Source organism: Pantherophis guttatus, chromosome 1, assembly GCF_059756535.1.
Source record: "Pantherophis guttatus breed Tessera chromosome 1, ASM5975653v1, whole genome shotgun sequence".
Taxonomy (NCBI): Eukaryota; Metazoa; Chordata; class Lepidosauria; order Squamata; family Colubridae; genus Pantherophis; species Pantherophis guttatus.
The window spans coordinates 280,289,995-280,303,438 of NC_142063.1; the positions used below are offsets into that span (position 1 = coordinate 280,289,995).

Genomic DNA, 13,444 nt, shown 5'->3' on the forward strand with positions numbered 1-13,444 from the left:
AAAAAGAAGATTCCTTTGAGAGAAAGGGGGAAGGGAAAGGAAGGGCAGAGGGGGGAGGGAGTGGGAGAGAATTTACAATTTATATGGCAGACAGATTCCACTACAGAAATTGTAACTTTAAACTAATGCATAGGCCAATGTTTAACTACACTTTTAATTAAGTTTAAACTACACTTTTAAAAATCCCCGAAACAAAACCTATAATAAATACAGTATCCTTTGTAATAGTATCTGCAAGTATTAAAATATAACCATTCCAAAGCATTTATGATTAAAGAAACTGTAAGAGTTTAAAATATAAAGTACTGACATACCTCTGGAGCCAAATATTCTGGAGTACCACAGAACGTTTTCATAGTAGCTGCATCTGTGATTCCTTCTTTGCAAAGTCCAAAATCTGTAATTTTTATGTGTCCATCTTTATCCAGCATTAGATTTTCTAACTATATTTTAAAAACACACACAAAAAACAGTCACTTAAAGACAAAAAACCCCACCTATTACAATTTTGCTATCAATAAAAGTAATAGATAATGACAAATCTAATATTTTAAAGTTTTTTTTCCTTTAAAACTAATTTAAAAGTCACTTGAACTGATTGAAGTTATAGATTTATTTACATATCTTTACTCCTTTAACCCAGTGTGCTGTTTCCATTTTAATATATTTCCTCATTTACTCTTTCTGAAGAACCAATAATGGCTTTTAAAATATTATTATTCTAAGAAAAAAAAATACCAGCATATCTATTAATTATATATCTTTGTAGCTAGTTTGATATTTACTTATTTCATTTATACAATTGCTATTTATATTTTTATAGCATGATTTTTAGGACTAGGCAAATCCTACACAAGATGTACTGCTGAACATGAGGGTACACACCTTTTAAAAAGTGGCTCATGCTATCTTGATAGGCATGTGTGCACCTTGTTTCACTGGTAAACACACAGCCATTTAACCTTAGAGGGAACAGCAGCATACACTTGCAGGAAAAAGCATAAATGGAGAAGGAACTACTCTATGTAGTGGTAATCTATCTTCTTAAACATGAAAGAGCGATAACTGGAATTATGTAAAACAGTTCATACATTGTACAGAAAAAGTGAAATAACAATGTCTTCTTGTTTTAATGAATCAAATTCTGTACTGTGGGCAATTGGAATTCTAAAGCTTCCAGGAAAGAGAACTCATTTTAATGTATCCATATATTGTGGCCAAAGTTCATTATTCTGTAATTATATAGAAACTAAAGGTGTTTGCAGCAAGTCATGAAGACTGAAAAGTTCTATTCACATATGTGGTATATCATGATGCAAACACTATTATATAATTATGAATTTACAGTATATAGTGATTTCGATGCAATTACATAAATCATGGGATTTGAATCAAGATATTTTAGCAATTGCTCCCCTTGCTAAATCATCAATGGAAGTTTCTTCATCGTATCAATCGCTAATCAAGGTGACTGATCGCTAATCAAGGAGATAAGCAACCTAAAACTAAGGAGAAATTTCCTGATGGTTAGAAACGGTTTACAACAGAAATTCTGGCTCAATTGTGGTCCTAAGTCAAAACTACCTACATTTGTTTAAGCATGCTTGACCTGTTATAATGTGGGCCTTTTGAACCAGTTTTAGCTTCTAATTACTTCTCATGAGGTAATAGAGAAAAGAATGCCGAAGGAGAAAAGATGGAGAGGAAGAGAAAATATGACCTCAAAATGTGAGTAAGTTCTTTTCACGTAGCACAAGGGAATGGCAGAAATAGTCAGTGGACCCAGTGAGGAAAAAGGAATCAAGAATGACAGTAAGTGGAAATGCTCCAGTTTGTTTCTATTACAAGAAAATAAGTCATTTAAAAAAAACTGTTGGATCCACCAATGTGAGGAGACCTCGAATAGATTACTTTATTCCCCAGAAACCATTTCCATCTACACAGAGAGAGGGGAGGGGGAGGGGGGAACAAATGTAAAGATGTCTAAAAAGCCTAGGAAAATCTGCTTGACATCAAAAAGACAGACATCAGACTGGATTTTGGGGAAGGAGGAAGGGCCGTCTGTTTTATGTCTTACACTCCACACACTGTAGGAAATGTCTCATTCATTTGAAAGCATCATAGGTCTTCATAATATAAGCACCAGCATCTCAAACTTTACTAACTACCATACAAATAAACATGAAAAAACTATCCAAATTCTGAATGAGAATTCAAGATGATACATTCTCAGGATCTTTTTCAAAAACAAAATCCCAAACAATAAATTAATTGAAAGTATATTAGTGTAGCAGATACTGCATATCCATGGCTAACTATATTCACAAGTAGGAAAGTTCACTACTGGCATTAAATATTTCAATTCTCTGAAATATACCATGGATTTCTTTTCAAATTAAATTATTTGATTTATGATTGCAGAATCATAAGCTTACTGAATCGATTGCATTTGCCTTGAAATATAACAGGGTGGATAAAAATTGACAATTTTTTTTAAATCACAAAAATTAGATTTTTAAATTATTTTTTATCAAATTTATTTTAATATAATGCTTTTGGAGTAAAAATCTATCTAAAGATAGTTTTCTATTTAAGATACATTCATAATTTAGTTTATTCAGCATGAAATGGAGCTTAGTTATGTAGCATGAGGCTGTATATTCTGCAATATTGGGATTGTCAATGAGTCAACAGCGGGTCAAAGGAGGAGCTGCTGTGGGACAGAGATGACAGTTGCTCTTTAAAAATTATGATTTAAATCAAGTTGATTTAAATCAAGCCTTTTTACTAGTGATTTACATCGTAATTTAAATCATGATTTAAATCGACTTGATTTAAATTGACTTGATTTAAATCAAATCCACCATGAAATATAAATTGGCTAAAGTTGTACATAAAAAGCGATAATACAGCGGATATAAAAAGTTTTCATACCCACTTCTGGCACGCGTGCCATAGGTTCGCCATCACGGATAAAGGGTATATGGATTGAATAAAAAAGGGTGAGTATACAATGTTGTCTCATTTCTTTGCTAACCTGAAGCTAGTCTGTTTCATCATGTGTTGTCCATATTGTGGCTTCCTGGCTATATATTATTTTCTCATTAGGACAATGAGGATTTTTTTAGGATTCCCGTTTTTCTAAGCACAAATTACACCTTGACATGATCAAAAATCTTAAGCATTTATATAATGAATTAACCATATAGTGAATTTCTTGGGGTATTTTTTGGCTTTCTCACTGCATCAGCAATAATGTCTTATTCCTTATTCCTTTTCTAAAGCCAGCATGAATATCTGGTACTCTTTTCCTATGTAGGGCTCTAATCTGCATTGGATGATTATATGCTTTATATTGGTAGCTTGTGAAATTAAGGATATTCACAAAAGTTCACATACTCCTTATTTCACTATGCAGATTGATGTTTTCCTATCTGTTGGCCACTGCATAATTCTCTAGACCAGGGGTGTCAAATTCAAGGCCCGTGGGCCGAATCCGGCCTCCGGGGTGCTTAGATCTGGGCCACGGTGCCTCTGCCAGCGAAAACAAAGCAAATGGGATCTATAGCTCAGAGGGTCTCATTTTCGCTGGCAGAGGGTTGCAGGAGGCCATCACGGCCGAAACCCGAGCTCGTGAGTGCTGCGCACAACCCTCCTGAGCTCCATTTTCACTGGCAGAGGGCTGCAGGAGGCCGTCCCAGCTGGAAACAGAGCTTGGGAGCCTGTATTCGCTGGCAGAGTGCTTGGGCCACAGGTGCCCCCGACACAAACGATGTCAAGCTGGTGATGCCCATCCTGGCCCTGCCAATTCCGGCCCCGTGAGGTCAAACACAATCCTGATGCGGCCCTCAATCAATAGCAACTCACAGTGCTTTTACAGCCCTCTCTAAGCGGTTTACAGAGTCAGCATATTGCCTCCCCCAACAATCTAGGTCCTCATTTTACTGACCTCAGAAGGATGGAAGGCTGAGTCAACCTTGAGCCTGGTGAGATTCGATCTGCCAAATTGCAGGCAGCCAGCAGTCAGCAGAAGTAACCTGCAGTACTGCACTCTAACCACTGCACCACCACAGCAATGAAATTTAGTTTTGATTAAAACCTGGGCCAAGACAAACATTCTGCCGGATTGCTTTGTTTGATTTTAGAGGATTTTTAAAAAAATATTTTCAATTGTTTGGACTTTCCTAGTTATCACAATCATATTTAAAGCACACTTTAGAAGTCTGGTCCCTAATCGTCTTCTCCAAATCTTTGACCACTAAAATTTTGAGCAGAGAGAGGCCGAACATATAAAGAGACTTGATTACTGATCAAAAAGATGTCTGAATATAATTTTGTTAAGGAGTTAGTAACAAATTCCAATATTTAAACTTTTTGAATTTCATCAAGTAAAATAATTATAAGCATCTGAAGAATAGATGTGTATCCACATCATTTAAAATAAAATAAAAAATCTATTCAATACCACACAAAATTCATACATCAAACACAAAATACTTTCTCAAAAGCCTTGAAAAACTATGGAAAGAATAGGTATGAACTACTTTTTTATGTTTGTCAATTGACTGTATCTTATAGAAAAGTATAGAAAGCATTATGCACAGTGACAGTCTTCCAAAATGGAAAGAATTCCTGGTTGGTTGGTTGATTGGTTGGTTGGTTGGTTGGTTATGTATTTATTTAAACAATTTACAGATAGTCCTTGTACAACAACAATTGGGACCAGAATTTCTATCATTAAATGAAGCAGTCAGTAAGTGAATTATCATGTCAATGATCTGATTTAACACAGTTGTTAAATGAATCACATGGTCATTAAGTGAATTATATGGGTATTAAGTGAATCCAGTTTCCGTAATTGAATTTGCTTGTCTAAAGCTAGCTAGGGAGGTCATAAATTGTGATAACATGACTGCATACTCCAATCGTTGTGAATGCGAGCCAGTTGCCAAGCACCCGAATTGCCATCATGTGACCACTGTGTGCAATGAATGTATTTTTAAGGATAGGTCATAAATTCATTTTTTTCAAGGTTGCTGTAACGTCAAACCATTGTTAAAAGAACGATTGTAAGTCGAGAACTACCCGCATATAAGCTATCTACCCACAGCAGTGGTTCTGGGCAATGCACAAAAGATACAAACTATACTATTTCACTGCAGTTATGTGTTCACCAATGTTTTCTATGCCATTTCTATGCTTTCTTTGTAAAACCAATATCAAAAATGAGAGTTCTAATTTCTGATATATATAATCTCTTTTAAATATCTCCTAAATATTTAATTTTCTAAGTAGTAAGAATTCCTCAACTGAGCAGCCTAGAAAAAATAATATGCTATTTCTGAGGGCCTAGCTTCAACCCTTTTATACATATTTCTTTCCAGGCTCCCCTATTAAAATTGACTACAAACCCCCTATACCTTCTATCATAAAAATCCAGTTTGACTTTGACTACATTCAGTTTTAAACTACTACAAACATATTGAGAGCTAATCTAATCAGAAATGGAAAAACACAACATAGATTGTGAAAAAATGAAAGGGGAAAAAAGAGAAAATTAATTGCTTTAGATGTTTATGTTTTGTTTGTTTATGTTTTATTAAATTTGTATACCGCCCTACTCCCGAAGGACTCAGGGCGGTGAACAGGCACAATATAAAATACAGAAATACAAAAGTTAAAAACAATTTAAAACCAAATTAAATAATATGTACTTCTCCAGATAACAATTCAATTCTTTCACCAGAACATGCTATCCTCTTCCAATATAAAAAAACATAGATGTTCCTTTGGCAATGACATATGATCACAACTCCCACGCTTTCTGTAAAGTTAAGGGATTTTGACTGACCCAAAATGCAAAGTTTTAAAACAGAGTAACATTTCCTGAGCTACTCTGAATTGCACAAATATGTCCTTTGGAGTTATTAATTAATTAAACAAATGTATAATATACATATGTTGAGATAAATTGCTTTCCAATACTGATATGTGACAGAATACCAAAAGAAGACAAATATTCAGAAGTTTGGGATATCATAAAAGTGTTACTATTATCTCCGTTTTTATTGTTCATGCCTGTCTTCTGTGGACCAGGCCACCAAATGACATCTCAGTATAACTTAAATAAAAAATCATCCAAAAAGGAAAGAGACTTCAGTAATGTGAGCATAGTATCTCATAAGGCGCCAATTTGAGAAATTCAGTGAAAGCTGGAGCAAGACAGCAGCTTGCAACTATAGACTGAGATTTTAGGTATACCAGAAACATGCATGGAAAGCAGAAATTATGTGGTTACCTAAATATGAGCCATCACTAGCTAAACATTGGGGGATGCAGTACAGTTGCCATCAAATTCTGATGGCAACCAAGTGAGAACAAATGAGGACATCTGCCAAATAAGTATAACAGTTTTACTAAGTGACGGAAAGCTCCCACATTTTATAAGATTTTGTATCACAGGTAATCTCGGATTTATGATGGCAATTATCAATGGAATTTCTGTCGCTAAAGCGATACAATCATAAAGCCCACCACTTAGTGACCGCAATCCCTGCAGTTCTAGTTTCCATCATTAACTAAATCCCACAGTCCTTAGGTAAGGAAATTTCTGCTGGCTTCCCACAACCAAGGTCATTGGGAAAGCCAGCAGGAACTTGTAAGTCCTAGGCTTGCAGGCAGGTAAGTGGATGGGGTAGGGAGCAAGAGGGAGCAAGAGGGTCCGGGGGGGGGTATGTCAATTGGGGAAGTTTGCAACAGAATGCCTGAGGCACTATGAGTGGTCCTTGGTGCTCTTTGAGCTTGGTTGTTTTCTTGCAGACATTTCATTGCTAAACTAGGCAACATCATCAGTTTTAGTAAGAAGTGTTGTCATAGACCTACCGGTATTATAATATAAACTGAGAGCAAACCCCACTTCTTTCTAACACTGATGATGTTACCTAGTTTGCGTAATAAAACATCTACAAGAAAACAACCAGGCTCAGAGAGCATCAAAGGCACCTCATTTCTGAGCTACAGAGTTGAATGAGGCACTGCATGAGGCAGGGAGGGTGTGTGAGAGTATGAAGAGGTATGAAGATGCCAAGCAGGTCAGGGAGGGTACACAAAGTGCAAGGGGGTGCAAAAGAAGTGTGATGTTGAGATGGTGCAAAGAGGAGTATAAAAGGCATAATATGGATTGGGGAGGGTACTACAGAAATGGTGTGTGAAATGTGTCCTGGATTGGGTGCATGAGTGTACTCTAGTGGCTAGTATGGTGCAAGCACATAGGAGCTGGAAGAAAGTATGTAGATAGGGAAGACCTAGCCCAGAGAATTGCAACCTTCTCTGCCTGCTTCCCTATAACTTTCTGGAGAAGACACTAGAGAAGGTTGCAAATGTGATCATGTGATCACAGGACATTTGGCAATCACTCATAAGTGTGAACAGATTGCTAAGCACCCAGATTGCAATCAAGTAATCACAGGGGTGCTGAGATGGTTAGAATTCTGAGGACCAGTGGTAACCACCATTCGATCAGCACCATTATAACTTGGAACAATCACTGACCAAATTCTTATAGGTCAAGATCTATATGAAAATGAAGTAACAGTAGGTATTACAAGTAGAAGGATTGCAAACATAGTTAGGTTCTGAGCTGTTGAGGATAAATATACAACTGGAAAGAATATTAGCAAATTGTAAATCCATTTTATGTGATTATTCTCTTTAGTGATTAATACCTAGTCCATTTTCCTGTCAAAGAAGCCCTTCATAGTCCTTGTTTTAATTAAATAATGCCAATTATTCTGAATTATTTAGGCCCTGACATGTTTCGTAAAATATGAAACCACAGTAGGGAAATATGAAACATTGTACTTACAATGAAAATGAACAGAAGTTCAGAACAAAACATCAACACTTAAGTTTGATTTATCCAAGTTTAAAGTAAAAACAAAAGAATCCTCAATGTGTCAACGCCAGTTGCAATGAGGAAAAAAACTTAGACAAAAGGGTTCCTCTGTATTTTCCAAGATAGATTAGCATTGAACGTTCTATTAGAACATTTAAAAACCAAAGTCCCTATTTTCATTTATGGAGTTTAATTATAACTGTAGCATTTATATGTGGTTTTAAATATGTTTGATGAAAAAAGCAACAGAATTAGCACATTCCTTTATTCATACCACTAAACTGAATCTTTCTTATGAATTATTTAAACAAATGCCAAGTTATACAGTGCACAATATAAAATTAAATAATAAGCATTTTGATGAACTTCAATCTAGACCGCAATTTTCTAGTTATTTTTTCAAAATAGCATAACTTTCATAATTACTTTGTTTCTCCCAATAGTCTTTTCAAAAACAACATTTTGATTACTTTTTTTTACCTTGAGATCACGATATACAATCTTTCCAGAATGCAGATAGTCCAAAGCAGACACAATTTCTGCACCATAGAAGCGTGTGCGATCCTCAGAGAACACCCGCTCTCTCGACAAATGGAAAAACAGCTGCAGGGTAAACAGCAGGGACAGGATTGCAATAATTACTGATTTAGTGGGGGAAATTAACACAAACATAAAACACCTCTCATCACCATATTGTGATGATAGATAGTGTACTCTCAGTGGACATTCAGCACTCTTAGATAGCAGCTGGTTTATCTTTTCCAGGTTTCCAAGGGGAAAAAGCGAGCTGTTAAATCAGCATTTTAATCAATATACCAATCTTGTTTAAGGCATTTTCCTTGCTACCCATTTAACCTTCAGTTACCAGAGGAAAAATGTGCATCATCATCATTCTCTACTTTTTTCTTCCAGCTCCTCTTTCTCCTTGTTTTTTTTTAAATCTGTAGCAAAGAAACTAATGTAGGAATTCTACCAATCACTCTACCAATGCCTTTATATTAAACAAAATAATGAGTATGGTTTAAAAAGTGTGTTTGCGGTCACTAAATCTGGGCATTAGAAAGGACAATTTAAACAATCAAATCCAACCCCTATCCGAACAGAAATTTCAGTTAAAGCATCAAAGAGGATGACTATTCTAGTCTCTGCTTGAATATATCCTGCAAAAGGAAATCCACTTTTCTGAGTAACTTGTTCCACCATAAAGCTTCTCTTCATATAAGGATTCCCACCCACTCACCCCAAATTTCATTCAGAGGATGTGGTTTTATCTAAATCTATTACTCCTTTTCTGTGCTTAGAATCAGAGAAAACATAACTTGCATTACTTATGTGTGATTTTTTTTCAGGAATTTAAACACTGTTCAGTTTTTCAACATTAAACATATGCAGCATAGTAAATCATTTTTTTTTACAAAGGGTTAGTTTCTTCATCTTGTTTCCCTTCCTGAACTTATCTCGATGTCCCTGAATATTTTTTAAAGTATGATGCACAATATAGGTAGTCCTCAACTTATAACCACAATTGGGACGAGAATATCTGTTACTAAGAAAGGCAATTGTTAAAGGAGTAGTGCCCAATTTTACAACCTTTTTGCCATGGTTGTTAAGCAAATCACTGCAGTTATTAAGTGAATCACATGGTCATTAAGTAAATACAGTTTCCCCTGTTAATTTTGCTTGTCAGAAGATAGCTGGGAAGGTTACCAATGGTGATCACATTAGCCCAGGATGCTGCAAGTACTGAAAATACATGCTAGTTGCCTAGCACTTACATTTTGATCACATGACTATGGGGATGTTGAGACAGTTATAAGTGGTAGGAGGACTGGCTGTAAATCACTTTTTTCAGTGCAGTTGTAACTTTGAATAGCTGTTAAACAAATAATTGTAAGTTGTGAACTGAATGTACTGTCATAGTACTCAAACTGAGGATCTAAGTAATACAGGATAAAGTGGAACTATTACTTCCCTCGATTTGGAACTAGTTATGCAACCTAAAATTGTATTTGCCTTTCTCAACGTAACATGACACTTAGTTACATTCAGTTGGCAATCAATTATTATTCCATCATATTTTTTATCAATGCCATTAGTCTGTAATGCTCACTTCAATGCCAATGCATTTGATTTGTTACTAAAAGAAGAGCTTTGCATTTGTCTCTTAGATTTCATTGCTTATTTTCAACCTTTTCTCTATCTCATCAGGATCAATTTAAATCATATTTCTCTCTTATAGAATATTTGCAGTGTTGTGTCATTTGCAAATCTGTTAAGTTTACCTTTCATTTTTTTCAAGTTACTTAACACCAGAGCACTGAATCTCTTAGCATACACTTTTCTTCAACTGGATTAAGAATTACCAATGAGCAATCTTTCAGTACAATTTTTGAGGTAGCTATATATGCTGTTCAGTTCTCGTGCATGCTACCTACACATGTACACTAGCTTATAATCAGAATGTCCTAGAATACTTTAACTGTTTTGTAAAAACAAAATGATTTTTTATTGAAAAATAATTAAAAATGATTTTTTAATTTTTTTAAATGATATCTTACAGAGCTAATAAAATGTATTCCTAACAAATAGGAAATGACTCTTGATAGTAATCATATTACTTTGAGATGCTTGCAGATTAATTCATTTATGAGTTATCAAGAATCTTGTTAAGTATCAACATCAGATTGACTACTCTGCAGTCATTCCATTCTGCTTTCTAAATATTTTTTTTCCTTTCACTTTTTCTTCTATTCAATCATGTCTGATTCTCACAGGCAGCCTGGACAAATCCCTATAACTTTCTTGGCAAGGTTTTTTCTAAAACTGAAATAAATTGACTGGATAGAAACAATATTTGGTGCCTTCCAGTCCTATGGTATTCCACCAGTTCTCTAAAATTTCTAAAAGATAATGAATATTCATCAGTATCATCAGATAATGGTAACTCAGGTAATTCAGCTTCTACAAAGATGAACAGAACTAGATACAAAGTTCTAGTTCAGAAAATTGAACCAATAACAATAATTAGAACTTTGTAGTTCAGAAAATTGAGCCAATAACAATAATTAGAAGCACAGAATAAACTTGGAATGGATCTCAGATATCACTTCATCCATTCCCTTGCTCAGTGTAGGGTCTAACAAAGCATCTCTCAATAGATGCTCATCTAGTCTCTGAAGACCTCCAGAAAAAAAGAACCACATTTGGCAGCTTGCCTGAGAGCTCATATAGGTAGTCCTCAGGTTATGACCATTCATTCTACAACTATTCAAAATTACAACACCACTGAACAAATGGTAGTTATAACCAGTCCTCAGAGACATGGCCATTGCAGCATGTGGTCACATGGCCAAAATTTGAGTCCTTTGCAATCCTCCCGCATTTACAACTGCATGCGCTTCAACTTCCCCTCTCCACCTATCTTTCTCCCATCTATACTGTTTTGACCACCCTGCACTCTGCTGCCCTACATTCTGCCCTGTATCCCACCACCCCTCACTGCCCCCAGCTGACCTTCGCCATCTTCTTCCTTCTGCTGATGAAGTGCACCTGGCCGAGGCAGCTGCTGGCCCTTCACGAGACCTCCATGACACTTCTGCGAGGAGGAAGAAGATGGCGAAGGTCAGCTGGGGGTGGTGGGGTAGGCGACAGCAGCAGAGTGCAGGGCAACCAAAAGGGCAGAGATAGGGAGAGGGAGGTGGGAGGGAGTTGAAGTGGAAACAAGCATGGCAGAGTGGTGGAGCCTCATCTACTGAAAGGAGCTCGCAGGACCCAGATGGTGGGGAACAGCACAACAAAGATGGCAGTTCATGCAGGGCAGGAGAAAGGTGAAGTCTTCACTTAATGATAGCATGGTCCTCGCCTAACAACCACAATTAAGACTACTGGAACTGCCTTCACTAGTGGTGTAGTCACATGATGCTTCACCTAATGGCCACTGCACTTAGCAACAGAAATTCCAGTCCCGTTAGGATCATTAAGTAAGTATTCAAGATGAACAGCCTCCTAGTGAACAGCCACAGCCTTCTTCCATGTAAACTATTGGTCTGCCTTTGGAGCACTAGAAATTATCCACACTTTATGCTACATAACTTTTAATATATCTGAACACTGCTATCATATTTAGTTTTTGCTGTCATTTCTACAGGCTAAAGTTAACCTATATCCTTTACCATTCTTCATAGGATTTGTTTTCCAGGTATTTTGCCATTTTGATAGCCTTTCTCTAACTCAAATTTTTCACTGTACCTTTTAGAACTATAATGCCTAGATCTGCACATAGTATTCCAAATGTGGTTTAAACGGAGCAGATTAGAATGGAACACTTAATTCCTGTGACATGGATTCTATGATTCTGTTAATGCATCGCAGGATGGCATTTACCATATTTTTCGGACTATAAGATACTCCGGACTATAAGACGCACCTAGCTTTTGGGGAGGAAAACAAGAAAAAAAAAATTGCCTCTGCCTCCCAGCAATTTGCCTCCTTGCAGCAAACAGCCTGGTCAACTTCAATACAGCCTGATTTAGCACGAGTAGCTGATGCCTCCTGGAATACTGCCTATCAGCTGTTCCAGGCTGCAGGGATCACCACCGCCCATCACCACAGTCACTGCCCATTGCCGCTGCCACCTATCTCCGCCTATCGCCACCTCTGCATGCCCCAACTATGGCCTCTGCACATCCCATTTTCGGCCCGTTCCAGTCGGCGGGGATAGGCTGCGGTGGCAATCCTCACTGCCTGGAACAGGCCAAAAATGGGGCATGCGGAGACCGAAAATGGGGTGTGCAGAGGCAGTGATAGGCGGCAGCAGCAATGGGCAGTGGCAGTGGCGATGGGTGGTGCCGATCCCCACAGCCTGGAACAGCTGATAGGTGGTATTCCAAGAGACAGATCCAACCGCCAATCAGCTGCTCGTGCTAAATCAGGCTGTGCTGAAGCTAACCAGGAGGTAAATTGCTGGGAGGTAGAGGCTGAAGGGTGGGGGTTGGCGGGTGGGCGGGGCTTCGGCAACATTCGCTGTATAAGACACACAGACATTTCCACCCACTTTTTTTGGGAGGGAGTGTGTCTTGTATACCGAAAAATACAGTACTTTTTATGTATTCTATCACACTTCTGATTGACATGGGCATCCAGATTCTTTTCATATGTACTATTCCAAGCCAGTTCACATCATCCTATACTTATGTCTTATATTTCTCCTACTCAGATGAAAAACTTAACACTTCTCCTTGCTAAATTCTATTCTGCTCACTTATCTTGTACTAGCCCTACCGCTCAGTTTTGTCCTAACTGCAAACTTTGTAAGTGTCCCCCAAACTCTCATATCCAAGTCATTTATAAAACTATTGAACAGCAGAGGATCCAAGACAGAGCCTTATAGCATTCCAATCAAAAGTTCGTCTCAAAATGAAGTGGTCATTAATGAGCCCTCTTTTTGTTTGATGATTCAATCAACAGTGAGTCCTTCTCTGTTAGTCCTTTTAATATCTGTTAGAAACATATTGCTCCAGTTCTGCAGAAATTCTATAGTTCAAGAGGAGC

General features: G+C 37.2%; 1 protein-coding gene across 13 annotated transcripts in view; it reads right to left on the minus strand.

The window, feature by feature from the left end:
• The window catches only part of AKT3 (AKT serine/threonine kinase 3), a 169,754-nt gene that overhangs the window by 27,765 nt on the left and 128,545 nt on the right, over window positions 1-13,444 (minus strand). For 11 of the 13 annotated variants that reach the window (XR_015731464.1, XR_015731466.1, XM_060692386.2 and 8 more), the window contains 2 exons: window positions 8,375-8,497; window positions 315-443 (listed from right to left, as the gene is read on the minus strand). Coding sequence is in view for 9 of the 13 variants with exons in the window: in XM_060692386.2 (XP_060548369.1) it covers window positions 315-443; window positions 8,375-8,497 (252 nt within the window). In the remaining 4 variants the exon portion in view is untranslated. Of the gene's footprint in view, window positions 1-314; window positions 444-8,374; window positions 8,498-11,407; window positions 11,490-13,444 lie in introns of all 13 variants that reach the window. The other 2 variants (XR_015731465.1, XR_015731467.1) reach the window with 1 other exon arrangement.